Source organism: Aquila chrysaetos, chromosome 3 (assembly GCF_900496995.4).
Source record: "Aquila chrysaetos chrysaetos chromosome 3, bAquChr1.4, whole genome shotgun sequence".
NCBI lineage: Eukaryota > Metazoa > Chordata > Aves > Accipitriformes > Accipitridae > Aquila > Aquila chrysaetos.
This window is the reverse complement of record NC_044006.1, coordinates 16,500,647-16,520,527: the sequence shown is the minus strand read 5'-3', so window position 1 is coordinate 16,520,527 and position 19,881 is coordinate 16,500,647. Positions and strand designations below refer to the sequence as shown.

General features: G+C 48.8%; 2 protein-coding genes across 2 annotated transcripts in view; both read right to left on the bottom strand.

Moving 5' to 3' along the window:
* Window positions 1-63: 63 nt before the first annotated feature.
* LOC115339323 (centrosome-associated protein CEP250-like) lies at window positions 64-19,790 on the bottom strand. The gene is given in 20 exon segments (XM_041122483.1): window positions 64-442; window positions 3,684-3,734; window positions 3,902-4,009; window positions 4,438-4,483; window positions 4,485-4,591; window positions 5,340-6,515; window positions 6,517-7,103; window positions 7,106-7,754; window positions 8,486-8,626; window positions 8,628-8,666; window positions 9,534-9,703; window positions 9,909-10,036; window positions 12,287-12,480; window positions 14,647-14,877; window positions 15,065-15,211; window positions 15,498-15,642; window positions 16,713-16,940; window positions 18,001-18,107; window positions 18,838-19,003; window positions 19,575-19,790. Coding segments are annotated over 19 exon segments (4,503 nt in total). The 5' UTR covers window positions 18,895-19,003; window positions 19,575-19,790; the 3' UTR covers window positions 64-250.
* Window positions 19,678-19,881, bottom strand: part of LOC115338863 (collagen alpha-1(I) chain-like) — a 145,689-nt gene continuing 145,485 nt past the window's right edge. The window contains exon 4 of the mRNA XM_041122159.1: window positions 19,678-19,789. Within this exon, the coding sequence (XP_040978093.1) occupies window positions 19,678-19,789 (112 nt within the window). The remainder of the gene's footprint in view (window positions 19,790-19,881) is intronic.

Here is a 19,881-nt window from a genome sequence, read left to right as displayed (position 1 = left end):
AAGAGTATAAGCTTTTCCTAAGCCACATACTTGCCTAGCCCTTGCTTTTTCCTACTAAAAAAGTGCAGTCCTGCAAAATCTCTTTTATTAAAAAAAAATTTTAAAAATCGCTGTCGCTAGGAAATGCTTCCGAACGCAAACAGAACAAATGTACCCCCATTTCCCACAGCAAAACATAATACATTTCCAGGAAGGGCACAAGACCGGAACGCCGTGATGCTGCAGCTGCTCCTCTACGGGAAAAGAAGGTTCAGAGAGGCTGACCCAGCTTCCGAGTCTCTGCTTCCAGAACAGCAGCTTTGGGCTCCCTGACCACAGCTGCTAAGGAGCGAGACAGCTCTTGGTGAAGGTCTGACAGCTCCTGGCTGGTCTTGGCACAGCACTCGATATAGTCCTGCTTGTATTTTCGTTCTTGTGCCAGCTGCGTCTGCAGAAGGGACACCTGAAAGAGGCAAAAGGCCGAGCTCAGACAAGCCCACGCTGTTAGGACCATCCGTAGCTCCACAGATCCGGCTGTCAGGGAAGACGCACCCTCCAACTCCAGCCCTGACAAACACGTTGTCCTTGTGGAATGGGAACTAACAGCTTCCCAGAGCCACCCTGAACTGAGCTCACATTACCGACAATTCCGAGTTTCTTTCTGGCATACCATTCACAGGTACAACACCGAGACATTACATGCATATTAAAGAGAGAGGTTTCTACAGGATTTCGTAACCCAACCCTCTTTTTCAAAGGAGAGATCTGGGCTACTGCCACCTTAGTTCCACATGCTTGCTCCTCAGCAGGAGGACTGCTGCTTACACAAGGTAGTGAAGAACCGTTCTGTTATGATCTAGTTTAGAAACCTGACAGCTAGCACATGAAATGGGAGAAAACTCTCACTCTTCCTAACTTCAGAGCATTTCACAAATGAGCAGAGCATAATCTGATGAACAAAGCCCAGGGGGCAAATGAGCCTTAAAGGACTGCCGAGGCCTTCAAAATCCTCAAACTCTTATTATTTCCTGGCAACAGCGGGTTGTGCCTGCTGGGCTTTTTGGTGGGAGAGACCCAGCCGCTCTCACCTCCTGTCAGGTTGGCAGGGCAGCGCAGCCACAGCACCTCTGGCATGTTGCCCTCTGCCTGCTTTTTGGAGCGGAGAAGATGCCAGCACCGGGAGCAGCGCTCGGTGCTTTGCTGTTTCGGGGAGAACCTCAGGCCGGAGGGTCTCCTGTTTTCAAAGTGACATGTGCTTTGCCAAGGGCTCTGTTCCACATGGGAATGCCATCCCCAACCTCGAGCTAGGAGTACGAAAATATTCTTTCTTGGCAAATGAACTCAAATCATAGAATCATAGAATCATAGAATCATTCAGGTTGGAAAAGACCTTCAAGATCATCGAGTCCAACCATCAACCATGCCCACTAAACCATGTCCTGAAGTACCCCGTCCACTCGCTTTTTGAATATCTCCAGGGATGGTGACCCAACCACTTCCCTGGGCAGCCTATTCCAATGTTTGACAACCCTCTCAGTAAAAAAAATTTTTTCCTAATATCTAACCTAAATCTCCCTTGCCTCAACTTGAGGCCATTTCCTCTTGTCCTATCACTAGTTACTTGATAGAAGAGACCAACACCCACCTCACTACAACCCCCTTTCAGGTAGTTGTAGAGAGCTGCAAGGTCTCCCCTCAGCCTCCTCTTTTCTAGACTAAACAGCCCCCGTTCCCTCAGCCGCTCCTCATAAGACTTGTGCTCCAGGCCCCTCACCAACTTGGTTGCCCTTCTCTGAACACGCTCCAGCAACTCAATGTCTTTCCTGTAGTGAGGGGCCCAAAACTGAACACAGTACTCGAGGTGCGGCCTCACCAGTGCTGAGTACAGGGGAACAGTCACCTCCCTGTTCCTGCTGGCCACACTATTTCTGATACAGGCTAGGATGCCATTGGTCTTCTTGGCCACCTGGGCACACTGCTGGCTCATATTCAGCCAGCTGTCAACCAGCACACCCACGTCTTTTTCTGCCAGGCAGCTTTCCAGCCACTCTTCCCCAAGCCTGTAGCGCTGCATGGGGTTGCCGTGACCGAAGTGCAGGACCCGGCACTTGGCCTTGTTGAACTTCATACGATTGGCCTCAGCCCATCGATCCAGCCTGTCCAGATCTCTTTGTAGAGCCTCCCTACCCTCAAGCAGATCGACCCTGCCTCCCAACTTGGTGTCGTCTGCAAACTTGCTGAGGGTGCACTCAATCCCCTCATCCAAATCATCGATAAGGATATTAAACAGAACAGGGACCAACACCGAGCCCTGAGGAAAATAACAGAAGCAATTCCTAAAGGAGTTTTAATGGCTTATGGAACCTGCTCCGTTTGAATTACAATACCCAGGTCTGCCAACGTAAAGCCAAACCAGATAAAAAGAGGGTCCCTAATCTGCTAAGCATCTAGAGCAGACTAGGTGGGAAACTCGGGCAGCCAGCTCCAGAAGGGGAATGCGACGTGCTGAATTAGAAGCCGGTAGCGCGCACGGAAAGCAAGACGTCAGAGGGACTTCACAGCAAACGATACGCATAGGCTAGGGAACACCACCCCTGAAGAGAGGGACAGCTCTGGCCTTCTCTCTGAAATAACAAGGGCACCTTTGTGCAGCTGGGCTTGGAAGCCTCCCACGCTTTGGTAGGTAACCCAGAGGTATGCGTGGCAGAAGTGGCCATCTGCTGCTAAGAGCAACTGCCAGGAAGGGGGAGATCAAGTTCCAGTTCCGCTGTTTCCCAGACCCAGAGGAGTGCCCCAACTAGCCAGCTGAGGACGATTCTTTGAGCAGAGCACCTTCATTTTCCTGCTGAACTGCTGGAGTAGGTCCACAGCGCAGGCAGACACAACCTCACAGGGGGAAGGGGGTTCAATCCGTTATCTGTAGCAACAGAACTTCAGGCGCTGAGGCTTCCTGGTGAAAACACCCTTAAGGTATAACTTGATGGCTTCAGCGGTATGCTCGGCTCACTTGCCAGAGCTGAGCACCGTGTACTTTACTCGCATAAATCTTACGGCATTTTGCCCTGAACACCTGCGAAGATTCACCTCCTCAGGGAGACCGGGGCGCACCAGACCCATAAAAGTACGTGGACTGCTGCTACTGCCAGTACCGCTGTCAAGGGATGCAGTAGGGTTCAGGAGCTGGGATGTACATTCTTACACTGATAAAACAAGCGTCCACACTGTGCTTGGGTCTCCGACTCGGTCCGATACTGGGATCGTGATTAGCACAGCATAGCAATAGGAGACTAACGGTTGCCTGAAGGCTGTAAGCTCTGGCGCCGCCTCAGATCCCTGGAGCTCTGATAGAGTGCAAGCTCCACTGTTAACGGAGTCAAGGGAAAATGGAAGCAGTCAACAAGATGAGTAAGACTCAAGGGGAACATCCTTAGAATCTTCTCTATATTCCGGCAAGTGCCAGTTCTCTGAATTTCCTCCAATCCCTCTCCCACCATGCCTGACCTTTAGGCAAGTCAGAGACTAGACCTAGGTGCATGATGTTGTTTGGCCATGGCCAACAGATGTGTCTGACTGACTGGGTATTTCCACTGCCTGGTGTACTCACTTCCTGACAGCCAAACAAAACTCGGGCTGTAGCATCCTGCAAAGCTGTGCCCCTCAGTACAGCCATGGCAGCTTTTGATGAGAGCTTTCCTACTCCTCACCTGGTTCTGCAACTCAGCTAATCGACGACTGCAGCGAGCGTGAGACTCCTCCTGTGAAGAAAATGCAAGGATTTCCTGTTGGTCTCCAGTGTGGCCAGGGCCATGGTCTACGTTCCACTTCTCTTAGGTCTACACTGGGGGGCTGCTGCCACTGGCATTTGCCACTGTTCCTCTGTATGGCCAGACCCTCCTCCCACCAAGTGAGATTCTGTTCTCACCTGTCTAGAAGCAGCCATCTTGTGCTGGTCAGAGAGCAAAAATCCGCACGCATCTGGCAGCGACCGACCACTGTGATATCTCTTCAGTCTCCTCCGTTCACGTTCCACCTGCACGTTGGTGATAGGAGAAAGGGTCACAGAAACCTGCCACCAGACAAGGAGCAAAAGGAGCTCTGGACATCGTGGCAAGGAGATTTCTGCTCAGAGGCTGTTAATTGCACCAGAGAACGCTGCGGGCAAAAAGCACTCGAAGTAGGCAATGGAAGAGAAAGAGCAAGAGGAAACAGTTCCTGACACAAGAGTGTCAAATCTGCCTGTATGGGGACACTGGGGCAAGAAGGGTGGGACCGGAGTGAATGCGCATTTGTGAAGGCAACGGGGTGCCAGAAGAGAGAGAAAATACAAAAGCGTGTGTCCGCAGGGGGAAGTGGGAGAGGGAAGGAAACAAGCAGAGGACTCCAAAGTGCTGTCTGTGGAAATGTGGTGTGATCCAGAGGACCGTGAGGCTTGGCAGAGGCAGTGAAAGCCTGTTCTACCTGCTCGAGAGTCCTCCTGAGCTCAGCATTGAGTTGCTTCAGCTCCCTTCTCCAGTTCCAGCCTTGCAACTGCTCGCTGCAGACATTCCAGCTGCTGTGACAGGAGTCTCTTCTCCGAGAGCCATGATAGCTGCTCCCCTTCTGCAATAGCCTGCTGGGTATACAGAGAGATGATGTGAGCTGGTGCCACATAAAGGTTAGGAGGGACAGAATCGACAAGTCGGGGAGAGCGACCGGACTCGGGAATGGACAGCGCCAAGTCCCTTCTGCTCCTCCTGGCTGACGGGCCAAAGCGACACACTCTCTTCCTAGGGGCCCTCCTCCCGATCACCGTGGGGAAATCCACACAGGTTTGCCTTCCGGCCTTTTGGACCGCAGCACAAGTACATCCTGAATGTGCAATGAAGCCTTTCACCTGATCAGGCAACGGTACGAATGCCATTATTTTTAATACACTGGAAAAGCTGTACCTCAGAAATCTACACCTCTGAAAGCATCCTCCAAGCACCGTCAGCGTAGCTGCTGTGCAACCATCGTTACAAAATTCTGCTTAGGTTAGTACCTTAGTTTGGTCAACTGTGCCCCTTCCTTTCCATGCCAAACCCTAACCACGACACGTTGGCTAAGCTTGCCTACATAGGAGAGAACCAATTACCCATCCCCAACGTTTGGGCTTGGGGTAATTCTAACAGCAAGCTCCGTAGTTCTCAGTAGTTCGGGGGCTGACAGAAAACATTTCAGCAGGTGAATGCCTTGAGCTACGCAGACAGGCAAGCCTGCTGGCTACAACCACAAGCAGGTCATGTATTTATGGGACTATATATTCCCGTATCTTTATGGGCATCGTCATTAGAATCCTTTATAGACATTTTAGTTGACTGATGATCAGTCACACTGCCTACCTGATGATGAAACCGGTCCGTGTCCCTCTCCGAAACCATACTCTGCAGGATGGCTATTTCTTCCCTCAGAGTCCCATTGGCCATTTCACTCTTGGTAAGGGCAAGAGTCAGTGCTTGTGCCTTCTCTCTCCATTTGACTTCTCTGCTCTCGGTCTGCTTCAAAATAGCAATCGTGCGCTCCAATTCTTCCCCCTTGGCTTTCCGCTCATGCGCCAGTTGTTGGGTTAGCTCCTTCTGTCTTTGCAAGGAACGGTCTCTCTCCTGGAGAACTCGCCTCTTCTCTGCTTCCTCTTCCTCCCATTTCTGGAGTTTCTGGATTTGTTTCTGTAGGGTCTCCCCGCCATCCTTCCATCGCAAAGCTGATGTTAATTGCTTCAAGAGTTCACTCTGCCTCCTAAGCTCTTGTTCTCTCTCTGTCAGAGTCTTCTCTAAGTACCCGACTCTGTCTCTGTGGTTCTTGATCTCTTCATCCTTCTTTGTCAGAGTCGGCTGAACATGCTGGAGATCTTCCCGAAGAGCTCTTACTTCCTCTTCTAACTCTTTTAGTTCACCTTCAGCCTTGGTCTCTTGCTCCTTCTCATGCAAGGCTTCTTCCAGGAGCTTCTCTTGCTCCCTGCGATGCCTAACCTCTTCATTCTTCTTGGTTAGCCTAAGCTGGAGATTCTGCAAGGTCTTCAGTTCTTCTTCTTGCCGCTGGAGTTTTTGCACGAGAGTTTCATTGTCTTCCTCTCTCTTCCTCACCGCTTGCTCAAGCAGATCCACTTGCTGCTGGCATGATGTTAGTGCTACTTTTGTGCTTTCTTCACGAAGCCGGAACACGTTCATTTGCTCTGTCTGCCTGAGGAACTCCAAATGGTTCTCCTTCAAGATTTGGCTCATTTTGTCTAGATCCTGCTCTAGACTCTTGGCCTGCTTGCCTTCTAACTCCTTCTGCTCTCGAAGCTCCTGGACGTGCTCTTGCAAAGACACTATCTCTTGACCTCTCGCTTCTAGAGAAGATTCAGCGTATTCTAGTTTTTGCAATATAGCTTTGGTCTGCATCGCTGCCGCCTCCTTTTGCTGTTGAAGCTTAGAGATAGCCTCCTCCAGAACCTCTATCTTTTCCTCTCTTGCTTTCAGAGTCAGTTTTGTTGCTTGGAGATTTGTTTGCTCAGCTTCACGCTTTTCCTCCTTTTCCCTTCCACGCCTCACATTGCTTTCTAAGGGATAAAATTTCTTGTTCTTTTTCCTTTAGTGCCACCTGAAGCTGCTGCAGAATTTCCTTCTGCTGTTCAGAGTCTTGCTCTTGTTTTTGGAAGGTCTCAATCAGTTCCTTCTGAGATTCAATCATTAAATCCTTTTCTTTCAGTATTGCTGTAGTGTATTCTAAGTCTCTGTGTAAGACATTCATCTGTTCTTCTGTTTTTTCCGCATAGCTCCTTCCTTGTTGCTTTTGGATGTCTAGGAGTCTGTCCTTTTCTTTTAAGGTTCCTAAGGTCTGCTCCAGTTGGTCACGGACAGTCCTTAACTGCATTTCCATGACTTCTTCAGCTTCCCGGATTTGCTTTTGTTGTGACTCAAGCTCTTGATCCTTTTCCGATAAAGAAAGGGTCATCTTTTCTAGTGTACCACGAAGCTCTTGCAGGTAGCCCTCTTGCTGTTCCTTGTACTGCTGCAAGAGTCTTAACTGATCCCTTTGAGAATCACACTCGCTCTCTCTGTCCTTAAGAACTGCCCTCAGGTCTCCAAGGCTCGCGTGCAGAGATTTCACCTGTTCTCTCTCCCTTCCAGTGCTTGGATCTGCTGAGTCAGAGACAGAAGCTCCAAGTTCTTCTCCTTCAAGTTTCCTTTCATATGATCAAGATCCACCTGCAGATTTCTCACCTGTGATGCACCTTGTCGTTCTAGAATCATTATTTTCCCTTCCTGGAATTGGATCTCCCGGTCTCTCTCCTCCAGCTCTTTGCTCATCTTGCTGACAGCAGTCCTCAGCATTTCTTGCTGCTTCTCCAGCTCCTGTATCTGTTCTTGCTGGGATTCAACCTTCTGTTTTTTCTCTGTTATGTCCTTGATAACCTCACTGAGAGTAGTTTCATGCATTTCTTTCTCCTTTTCCAGCATTCTCATCTGTTCCTGGTACAACTTCATTTCTCCCTCCCTCTCTGACAGGATGGCAGTCATTTGAGTGAGACTCTCCTGCAAAGCTTTTCCCTGTGCTGCCTCTTCTTGGAGCGTCTGGATTTTCTCCCGCTGCGTTTCCACTTCCTCATTTTTGATTTTTAACATAGACAATGTAGTTTGAAGTTCTTGTTCAAGGCAGCGATTCCTATCTGTTGCTGCATTTGCTCGGGTGTCGGAGGCTGTGACTGATTCCTGAAGAAGTTTTATCTCCCGTACCAGTTCTTCTTTAACTGCTCGCAGTCTGTCCCGTTCCTGCTGTGAAACAGTGACAAAGAGGTTCAATAATTCCACCTATGTATGTTTGCTTTTCGTACTAGATTTGAACTCCTGCTTCAGTGGCAGTCCGGGGCTTGCCCCCTCCCTCCCTGCCTCTCGGGATGTTGTAAGACCTTTCCTGCGCCACCCTTTCGGTTGCGTCTTTCCCAGCTTACTCGGCCAGTCCCTTTTGCCCTTCTCCGAAGCTCTTCTAGCGCTAGCGTGTTCTTTTGGGGAGGAGCTGCCAGAACTGCAGCCAGGATTTAAAGTCCACACTAACCACGATTTAGGCAGTGGCATGATGATGTTCTCTCTGATAGGGAGGGAGGAAAGGAAGACAGAACAACCCCAACCTGGGATTTCCCGTTTCTGGGGTTGGGCGTTGGGGTTTTTTTTGGACCTCTACTGTGTAGAGTTTTCATGGTACCATCCTCCAGAACCCCACTGTGCCCTCTTGAAGGAGTAGCGGTCAGATCACAGACACAGTTACGGTGTTCATGTTCTCTTCGGGCTGCAACGCGCTTCCTGCCTTTCTTAAACCTACACTGTGGTAGCCTCTCGCATTACAGGCCCTGTCCCTCACGGCACAAAGGTCTCATGGCTGCCAAGGCATCGCTTCTCTTTACAAAGAGACGCTTCTACCCAGACGGACAGTGTGCAGAGAAGCACTGCCAATAAGGAGCCCAGAAGCCTAAAAAAACCCACACAAATTCTCGTTTCACAGTCTTTACCTCTTGCTTGGCATTTTCCACTCTCGTCCGTTCCTCCTCTTGTTCAGCTTGCATGGTGGCAACTTTCTGATTCATATCAAACAGCTTCTTCTCGTGCTCCCCTTCTGTCTCTGCCTTCTCCTTTTCCCATTTCTGCAGCATCCTCTTGCAGTTCTGAATGGTGCCCTTCCCGCTCGCTTGCCTGATGAGGGGAGAAAAAGGCTTCAAGATGGAGTCCCAGCCAAGCTCCTCAAGAAAAAATGTGAAGCTTCATCCTTCCCACAAGCCCCCATCTCAACAGTGCACAGTAGCGTCTTTGTGCCCTCCATAAATCATGTCCTATCAAGGAACTTAATAGGAGGGTCAGCAGGTGGAAGAATCATAGAATCCTTTAGGTTGCAAAGACCTTTAAGATCATTGAGTCCAACTAATAAGAAAAGGAGATGTTACCCTTCCCCTCTCTGGCGGCTGCCTGTTTCCTAGCACCTCTCGCCTACAGGATTTCTCTCTAGTCTCAGAGTCTCTATTTTCAAAGCTCCACTCCATTCTCATCAAGGAAAAGAGGCAGATGGACTGCAGGGTGAGAAAGAGACCAGTACCCTGATGCCCTAGTCACAAGATGGGCCACAAACTCAAGTACCAGGAACAAGGGGCTGTTCCATATGCTGCAACCCAAAGATAACACCTCTGTCAAACCGTGAAAGGACAGAAAGAAAGGAACAAAGTTCCCACGACTGCAGTTGGCAGGAAAGTTAGGAGTCTACTTCGTGGTAGACAGGAGTCTGGTAAGATCCTACCCCTTTACTGCCATGCTTTGGGTGGGGACCACCCAACCTTCTGCTCAACTCGTCCTAGGCCCACACGGAATCCGTGGCTTGCATTTACTGTCCCGGCATAGTCCTGTAGGTCTTCACGTGCTTTCAGTGCGAGCCGTTGGCTCTGCTGCCTGGCCTAGCAACGTGTGGCCTATGACAGGCGCTTGCTGCCATTTCACACGCTCAGGCTATTATTCTTCTAAAGCCAGCCCACAAAGCTTGCCTGAAGAATTCAGAAGCATATTGTTTCCTACCAGCTCTTGCAGGAGCTTGTTTATTTCCACTTCGTGATCAGTTTCCCGAAGTCTGAGGGTATCGTTATACTGCTCTTCTCTCCGCAAGAGCTGCTGCGCCATGTTTTCCCGTTCCTGCTTCATGAGAGATCTCTCTGCTTCCAGCTCACGTTGAAGGCACTTCACTTCCCCTGCAAACGTGACAAATGGCAAGAGTCAGGGCCTACACAAACAGCGGTTCTGACTTCACTAACCTTAAGCCATTTGAATTTCAGTGTAGGAGGGATCTGTCTCCAGCTCCTTCACTCCTTAGAAGCACTGCAGACGGAGAGCTATTTTTATACCATCCTCCCTAGGCAGGGGGATCACCACAAACAAAGCACATGAGGCTCTCACCTTGTATCACCTCCTTGGCCTGCCTGACTGTGTGAAGTTGGATTTCAAGCTGACTCCTGGCGATCTCCAGCTGACGTAAGCGCTGCTGAGCCTCAAACAGGCTGGATTCCAGGGTCTCCCTCCCGGACCTACAAGACGCCAATACGGAGAGAAATGAGTTTCTTGCGCCTGACGCCCACAGGGAGTTAGTCCAGTAAGAACCGGTTCAAGATTCCTACCCCTCAGCATGGAAAATGGGTTGCATGGAAACTTGGTATACAGAAGGCATATTTCTGCCATTTAAAAGAGCAATGCAGGCCCCTCCGAGGGAATGCCCAGGCTTTACTTATGACCTAGCGTAACACAGAAAGCCCAGCGAATTTGATCTCCATAGTCAAATCTTAAACTGCTATTGTCTGACCTCTGACACTCGGGTAGCTGTGCTCACAAAGTCTGTGCCAGCAAGCAAAAGCCCAGCCTCTGCTCACAGCCCTTTGCTCATCGTCACTTCCAGGTTGCTCTGTGGGGGCACAGAGTAAGAGTAATCTCCCTGGCTGACTCGTGACTTTTTGATGCTGTTCGCAGTGTATGTATAGGGAGGTGATCTTCCAGACTCCCTGTATTTCAAAGGGACTAAAGCAATACATCAGATGATATAGTAAAATCTCATGCTTGTAAGCAGCATTGTAAGAAATCTGAACTAGATTTTATCTGAATAAGGACGACCTGAAAGGAGAGACAGGTAGCCTTCAGTTTAAACTCTTGGAAGTTCAAGAGAAAAAACTTGCTACTTTTCTCTAAGCGTTGCTAACTAAGTAGGCAGTAGCCCAAACGACTTGCCGCTCTTTAAAATGGAAGTTGTAGTACTGCGGAGGCAAACTGTTACATCCATAGACTTCAACCAACTGCTGCGTATGACACACAGGATTCTGGAACCAGGAGCTGAAGTTGCCTCCCTGATCTAACACGGCCTCCTGTGTGCCAGGTTCCTACCATACACAGCACTGCCTCACTAGTACAGGCATGCAACCAGGACAACATCCTTCAGGGTAAAGGGGCACCCGAGTGGTACAACAATAAGACCCACAACAGTAGGACTCCACTGCTTTGATGGACGATGGAGGATGCATCTTCAGGAAGGAGAACAAGCACACATTTCTGACTACGCCAATCTCTGGCAGTCCAAAGTAAATATGCTCCATTTTAAGGATAAATCAAAGTCAGTCTCTAAAACAGAACAGAGAAGATAAGAATCCAAACTGTGACGACGACAACAGGCTCTTGAGACCAACATCTGGCAAGAATAGTTGCTACAGCCCAATAATTGACAGAATATAGTTCAGCTGGATCAAATAAGAGGAGCTGGAGCTCAGAAGAAGCAGCAGCTCTCAAGAAACAGACTGAGTCAAAATGGTGTTTATCAGCCTTGCTAACAACATACTCTGGAGTGGTAAGGCGTAAAAGTCAAGAAGCATGACAAACAATCTCTAATTTGTACAGCTCTGCAAGTTCAGGAGTCTTCTAAAAAAGACCTGAGAGGAGGACAAACATCTCAATACGTTGGGTAGTTTGGGGTTGTTTTTTTTTTTTAAAAGAAGAACTTGTCACATGTGATCTTAGAAACCTGATCCAGCAGAAAGAAGGACAAAATCTTGCTCCTTCCCTGCATAAACTCCTTCATGATGTCTATCTCAAAACAGCACGTGGTAAGGAGTACCGGACCCAGACGTCAGTGATGGGCAACAATTCCCGCAGACTGGCGAGCATTCAAAAGAGGCTTCCCTGCTGCTGGTGTAACCAGCTCTAGGTCCTGCACCACAGGCAACAAGAGTTAGACTAGAAACAGTAGGCCCTCAAGATTTTCAGCACGAGCCTCTAGCTTCACCCTAAATGGCAGCGTCCTACTCGCAATGTCCGTACGTAATAGCCTTGAATTCTGAAGATCCCATGTCAAACTACTTGATAAGGAAAGATCCGAGTTCAAACGCGCAGAACAAGAAACCAAAACCAGAGAGAAGCTTTGGGTTTCAGTAAACATCTGCATGGTTTAATTATTACTCAATGCAGAGCCAAGGTACCAGATACTGAGGAATTATGCTGCCTTGCTTTGGACTTCACACAGGAACGTGCAAGGGGGCATAAACATCAGCCCAAGGCTCAGGAGAGCTTTGTTAGCTTTAGCTGTCAGAAAAATAACATTCAAACCATGCTGCACTGGTTTGGGCTTTGTTTTTTTTTTTTTTTTTTTTTTTGCTCGAGATTCTTCCATTTTCTGTCCATGGAAGGTGAAAACAGCTGAAAAGCATACAGGATGCAATGAATCCTCGTGTAATGATTATCACCTCTATAATTACAGACATTAAATAATCTCCTGCCTAGGGTCTCCCCCCTGCCTTTACCTGGCCTCTGCCAGCTGCTCTGCAAGGCCTCGTCTGTCCCGCTCCGTGGCTGCCAGTCGCACCTCTAGGGCAGCCTTCTCGTGCACCAGCAATTCCTTCTCTTTGGATACGTTGGCCAGTGCCTGCCCTTGGTGAGAGGACTCCTGCCGCAACTGCTCCAGACCGCTGCTAGCTGACTCTTGCTGGCGGTGAACCTGAAAGCGGGACAAAATACAGTTAGAGTCTGTCCTAGTTTCAGCTGGAATAGAGTTAACTGTCTTCCTAGTAGCTGGTACGGTGCTATGTTTTGAGTTCAGTATGAGAAGAATGTTGATAACACCGATGTTTTCAGTTGCTGCTAGTAGTGTTTAGACTAATGTCAAGGATTTTTCAGCTTCTCATGCCCAGCCAGCGAGAAAGCTGGAGGGGCACAAGAAGTTGGCACAGGACACAGCCAGGGCACCTGACCCAAACTGGCCAACAGGGTATTCCATACCATGTGACGTCCCATCCAGTATAGGAACTGGGAAGTGGGGGCGGGGAATCGCCGCTCGGGGACTAGCTGGGTGCCGGTCGGTGGGTGGTGAGCAATTACACTGCGCATCATTTGTACATTCCAATCCTTTCATTATTGCTGTTGTCATTTTATTAGTGTTATCATTATCATTATTCGTTTCTTCTTTTCTGTTCTATTAAACTGTTCTTATCTCAACCCGTGGATTTGCTTCTTTTCCCGATTTTCTCCCCCATCCCACTGGGTGGGGGGGGAGTGAGTGAGCGGCTGCGTGGTGCTTAGTTGCTGGCTGGGGTTAAACCACGACAGAGTCCTTTCTCTGGAGTTCTGTGCAGAGCCAGCCAGCGCCACTTCTGAATCAGCTAGAGGAGAAAGAGCTCCGGTACTCTGGCCTGAAAGCTTAAGAGCATCTGCTTTATACTGCCCTAACACCCTGGGCTGCCAAAAGGCACTAGGGCTGTTAACCTGAAAGCGATGTGTAAGGCCCTACTGGGTTGCCTGGGACCAGACAGCCCCTTCAGGACAAACGTACACACCCCAGACTACACGTTTTCACGCAGAAATACCACGTCTTCCACAACTGCCACCTTGCAAACTAAAATTCTATCAGAATCTATTCCAGTGCTGGAAATTTTCAGAAAAGTTTGAGCAAGAGCAACTTTGCTCGCCGAATAAAGTGGAAATACACATGGTTTCTCCTTCTAGAAGAAGAAAAACCAACATCAAAGCGTCACCTTGTCGCAAAACACCACCACACACCTACTTCAGTGTGTACAGCAGTTGGATGTAATGAGGTGATCCTTGGCAGGGAAACAGCCCTTGTGGTGGGCAGTGTCATTTAGTGATTTACGAAAGTCTGGCTGGTGTGGCCAAAGAGATGGTAGACTCTATTTGGACAGTAGTTCATGCCAACAATACTGTTTACTTGTCTTACACAAACAAGTTGTCCAATAGACCTTGCTGGCATTCAAGCCTGAAGACTAACCGTGATTTTTTAGCTTTCTTCTGCAGTGTAACACCTCTGCTGGGTATTTGCCAAACAGACCACGTACTCCAAAACTAAGACTGTCTAACAGAGAACAGACCATCAGAAACAAACAATTCTCCTCTCAAAGTTATCCCGCAAGACCTAAGATTGTACATTATGAAACTGACACTGACATGATGGCAAACTCCCTAGTCTCCTCCAGCGATACAATTCTCCCAAGCTCTTTTTCCACTCTACCAAAACCAGTTAGTCCAGAGTAAACAGTCTTCTGTGATCACCCCTTTCTCATCTTCTCCCTCAAAGCCTAAAGAGAATCTAGCAATTCAAAGCTGCACGTATGTCGTAAAATACAGTTTCAACCATTTCAGGATGTCATTCCCGTTCTTAGCAGTACAGGACAGCAGACACTGACTTGCCGCTTTGTCCCGCCCTCTAGGCCCCAACAAGCGGAGCTTGGAAAGTTGCAGACTTCACAACAAAAAGCATAAATAGAAACATGCAGCCCCGGGGGGTTTTGGCCTCAGAAGGTGGGTGAAGAGCTACCCTGTTTGCTTCTTTCGACGCATATGAAGAGTAGTAGCCTCACGCAGACTCGTGGGCAAGGCAAATCACCTCTCTGCAGCTTATCAAAAGCCAAAACAGAGGCCAACACAGACAGGTGGATTAAAGGAATCTGCAGAAGCAGAGGGCGACTCAGAGAATCGCACAACAGCTCTGCAAGCCATCAACACATTTCCAGAAGGAAGTAAACAAAGCCGTCTGACCTCCAGCGCTACCAAGCGTCTCCTTGGCAAAAAACACTGCAGAATCCAACAGATACAGCTTCACTGAGCCAAGCAGCCAAAAGCCCACCCAGAAAGCACCAGGTTTTGGTCTCACCTGATTGAGTTTCTCTTGGGTTTCTGCCTTCTCCTCTGCCAGCATCCTCAGCTCTACCTGCAGCCCCTCCTGTTGCTCCTCTGCTTTCTTCAGCAGCTGCTCCAGGTGGGCTTTCTCTGCGCTCAGCGCCTCGTTTGTTCTTTCACACAAGTTCAGCCTCTCCTGGTCAGAGATCTTTGCTCTCTCCATCTCGTCCACTTTACCTGACAGAACGTCATGCTCTTGCTCCAGCTACGATCACAGAAGCACAGAGGAAATAAAATAACAGTAAGATTTACTCTGTAGGAGCTTTGGCTTGGACAGAGAAAAGAACAACGTTTCCATATCCAGACAGTCATACTGTCTGAAGGCAAGAAGTCTGAGAAGCAGCAGCAGCTGGAGACAAACACCTGGCAAGACCTTTGACAACTCTGCTCACCTGCAACACAAGTTTGTTCAGCTGCACTTTGTCCAGCGCAAGAGCTTCATTGATACTGCTCATGTTCGCTGCTGCAACGTGTAGGTCGGCTATTTCAGCACTCAGCTTATTCTGAGCCCCTGTCAACTCTGCTACTGACTGCTCTGCCTGAAGAGACAAAAGAACAACATGACAACAAAGACAGGAAAATCCCTGACTTCAAGCAGCAACTCCAGATCCCCTGTTGTGTCTCTGACACACTCCCGGTTCAGCATTCCCAACAAGCACGTGGGCACTAACTACACCAGAGAGCCTCTGTGGTCCAATCACCATTTTCCAAGAAGGACAACAACCTTGCCCCTGTCTTCTACTGCCAGAAACAGCATCTGTGGTGGTCTTGCTATCACAACTGCCTCTCCCACAAGTGTGCTGCCTCGGAATAAGGTGACCATACCTTTTCCAGTGCCACGGTAAGCTCGTGTTTCTCCTGCTTCAGCAGATCCCTCTGAAGGTGCGATTCCTCCAGCATCTCTCTTGCGACTACCAACTCGCTCTGTAATGATGAATGTTCTCCTTCAAGTGCAGCTAAGTCCTTCAGTCTATGAGAAGGGGAAAGACAAACAAGTTTTTAACGTAAAAAACATTCTCATTTCCAAAACCACAAGTATAGAACCATAGAATCATTTAGGTTGGAAAAGACCTTTGAGATCATCGAGTCCAACCGTAAACCTAACACTGCCAAGTCCACCACTAAACCGTGTCCCTAAGCACCACACTCTACGTGTCTTTGAAATACCTCCAGGGATGGTGGCTCAACCACTTCCCCGGGCAGCCCGTCCCAATGCTTGACAACCCTTTCGGTGAAGACATTTTTCCTAATACCCAATCTAAACCTCCCCTGGCACAACTTGAGGCCGTTTCCTCTCGTCCTATCACTTGTTACTCGGGAAAAGAGACCGACACCCACCTCGCTGCAACCGCCTTTCAGGTAGCTAACAGCTTCCCGCCTGTTACTTCTCCCTCTCCTCTTTCATACGTTGGACACAACACTTTCCAAAGTTCTTCTTTGGGTAAGACAGACTTTTAAAGTCCACATTAATAGTCCCACAATTACTTTTGCCTTCAGCAGTGAACTGATGAAAGAGCTGGCAATCTGTCTGGGGAGATGTGTATGAATTTCCCAAACTAATAATCACAGGATCACAGGATGATTCAGGTTAGTATGTGTGATATTGCAAAATGGCACACCTTGCCCCAGAGGCCTTCTGCACTCAGTCTAGCGTGGAAACGGCAGTACGGAGGGGCTACATTGCATATGATGGTCCTGTGCAAATTCCTCCCAACTCCTTTAGCACAGCCCTGGCTAGCAAAAGGGCTGTACAAGAGACAGAGCTCTCTTCACGCCGGTCTCCATTTCTCACCAAGAATCAGTTAATAGCAAAAACATTGTAATATGCCATCTCTTTTCCAGTCCTGCCTTACTCACAAGAGCTTCTGTCTGTCAGACGGTTCTTCCTATCCGTTCTGTTGAAGGCAATATTTGACTAGGGACAGGAACAAGGCTGTGCAGAATGGGTGCGTTTTAAACGTGAACACAGCCCATCCTATGAATCCAACAAGCACCCACAGAAGATAACGCTGCTAACAGCAAAGTTTAAAACACATTTACCTGTCCTGAAGCTCCTTCTTCTCCGGGTCCCCCTCGACTTGTAAGTGCATCACTGCCCAAGTCTTCTGGCTTATTTCCTGTTCTGCTTGCTGCTGTGCCTGATCCTTGAGGACAGGTCTACCCAGCGTAACGGATTCCCAGGGCCGTACGCCACAGTTTAGGCGGGAGCAGTTTACAAGTATAGATCCAGAAAGCCTCATTTGCTCTGCCTTCAGCTCTGACAGATCTCTGAAGAAGAATCAAGAAAGAGGTAATGTTCACACCACCATCTTTATCAGCTGACTCGCTTCCGAAGCACGTAATTGCGCAACAGTAAAAGCCGGCAGGAAAGACGACATCTTCGCTGGGGACGAATCATTCATCTGACACTTTGGGATCAGGACACATCTTGATCCTTGGGCAATGGGTCTATTTGATGGTTGAGGAATGAATCTATTTTCCTCCTCAGAGATAAGAGGAAATGTATGGAACAGCCAGAAGGCTTCAAGAATTAACCAGCGGGTCAGGCATACTCTACGCATTAAGGAAAGCTTATCACCAAATAAGGGAAATGGCTGACGGTAACCCAGAGTTTGAAATTGCATGCTGACACCAGAAGAATTTACTGTTAGGCTACGCTATTTTTCTCTGCACAGAAGGCACCTGTGAGAAAGGAACCTCAGAGAGCCCAAGAACAAGAAAACAATCATAAAAGGGAGGGATCAAACTAAGCAAAATCAACTGGAGAAATGTAATAGCAGGGGAGAGAAGCTATTCTTTCTCTCAACAGTGTTGGTACAGGAATAAGCAGATGCAAACTGACCAGGATAAACGTAAGCTGGAAATGAGAAGGAAAAAAATAAATATATATATATATATATATATCCACGAATGATCTTTCCATCAGGAGCAGTGGGAAAGGAAAGCCAGTGAGATTTAAGGCAAATTTTAATCACTCTATAAAAGGGACCGCTCCACATGCTGCATGCATAGCTTTGGTGAGTCTCTCCCAACTCGTCCACATAGGCCTGTGTCTGTGTTAATATGCCCAAACATCACCATAGTCAAGTTCACCTGTTCAGGGCCTCTGCACTGCTTATAGCCTGAGCCCATCAGCTTATCTGAAAAGCAGCATCAAACAAAATGATTCTGAATATAGCCTAAGGCATGCTTAATGGCATCGCTTCAGACTACCAAAGGAGAAATTGTATCTTTGGCCGCAGCTAGCGTAACATCAAGGCTCAAAAAGCAGCTGTGAAGGGAAGCTGTGTTTTTTCTGCAACGAGATCTAGCCTTCGCTTCTACTCACCGGTCAGTGGCAGTCTTCATTTCCAGGAAATGACAGCGGAAGGTTACCACCTGACGCCACAGGCTGAGTAGACGGCTGCGTTCACCCCTTAGGTAGCTGTCATAAAGCTAAACAGGCAAAGACAAAAAGAAATGCCAATTCAGCCTTCGCTGTCTGTACAAGCCTTTCAGATAGGAGAGGGTACAACCTCATCACCAGGTCTCCTTTAAGAACTATTCCAACGGGGGGGGGCATCAAGGACTGAAGAGCCACCACAGAGGCACCCTCAGTAGACCTGCCACCTGACTGCAAAGAAGGGAACATCCACACTTCCCCTGCAGGAGCGGGTATCAACAAAGCAAACTGATCGCGATTCATCATCTCGCCTTGCAGAGGTGTCTAACAGGCTCGGTGGAGGAAGACAAAAACAAGCCCCTCCAAGACCAGTGTCAGATTTGCTTACAACAGCCTATTGGTAAGGGAGGCCTGTGCTGTCCTTCTCTTGGCTACCCTGAATCTGAGAACACACAGACCTCTCTTCGGTCTCCACTGCTGTAGACAGAGATTTAGGAACTATTAAAAAACAGACGAGCGTTCATGTGTCACTGCCCTACAGTGCCCAGCAACAGCAAGCATTTGCCTTTGAGAACGAGCAGTACGGTCACAGCACGCGGGCATCTTCCATCACCACAATTTGCTGACACTCCTCCATCTCACACCCCTGTCTTCTGCTCATAAACACCAATACATCCTCAACAGTGCCACGACTTTCACACAGCAAGTTCTCTAGGCCAGAAATAAAACCCATTCTCATTCCACCCCGGCATCGCGTCTGACATTCCCGTCGCCCATCCTTACCTCACGTTCGCTGCGCCACTCGCTCTCCTTCAATTCCAGCTCCTCCCGGGCCCTCATCCAATCCGCCGTCAGTTTTCCAACATCTTCTTTAAGGGCTGAATTAACCTCATTCGCTTCATCGAGGTGTTCCCGCAGGAGAGTGTTCACTTCTGCCAGAGTCTCACACCTTGGAAAGGGAGAAACAGCAATGAGGTCGCTGAACAACTGCTATCCACAAGCAGCATCTCCGTGATTTCCCAACTCCCTCAACACTGACTTTGTTGTCAAACTGAGAGGCAGTAAAAGTGCTTTCTAGGATTAACTAAGATCTCTCTGTGATGGCATACTCATTGCTTCTCCTTGCTTTAAGCCTTCTACTTCCACCCACAATTTCGGTTTCCCCTTCAACTTTGACGATGCCCACAGTTCACGTCTTGCCTCCCCTTCGTGCTGTCTGATCACTGGACGCATCACCTTTCTCTAGCACTCTGCTGAGCCGCTCACCTACTGAACCACAGAATAATTTAGGCTGGAAAGGGACCTTTGGAAGTCACCCGGCATAACCCCCCGCTCAAAACAGAGCCATTCAGCACACAACGCTATTACTGCACCACAGAAAACAGACTGTGGACCTTTCTCCTTTCAAAGCAGCTTGCCCAACTGCTCCCCTTGGGGAGACCAGGGAGCACTGACAGGTTTTCCCTCACTTCCACGAGCATCCAGGATACCAGGTATGAGGGAACGCTTCTTCCTTGTACCTTTGCTGCTCCTCTTCCACCTGAAGCAGTGCTTTCTCCAGGCTCTGGTCTTCTGTGGCTTCCCACCCGCCTGGAAGGGGGCCCTTCAGAAGAAAGGAAAAGTTTAGTCAAATTCTTGTCTTCCCTTCACTGCTGTTAGCATCCACCGCTTTCCGCTCCATTCGCTTGGGTAGCTCAGGAGCTCGTGGCTTCTCCCAGGCGTAACAGTGTCGTGACTATGGAGAGCAAGGGAGGGGAAGGGTGGTGCTCAATGCGAGTAGCTCTCCTCAGTCCCCCACTGTGGCACTCTCGCAGCTAGGTCTCCTTA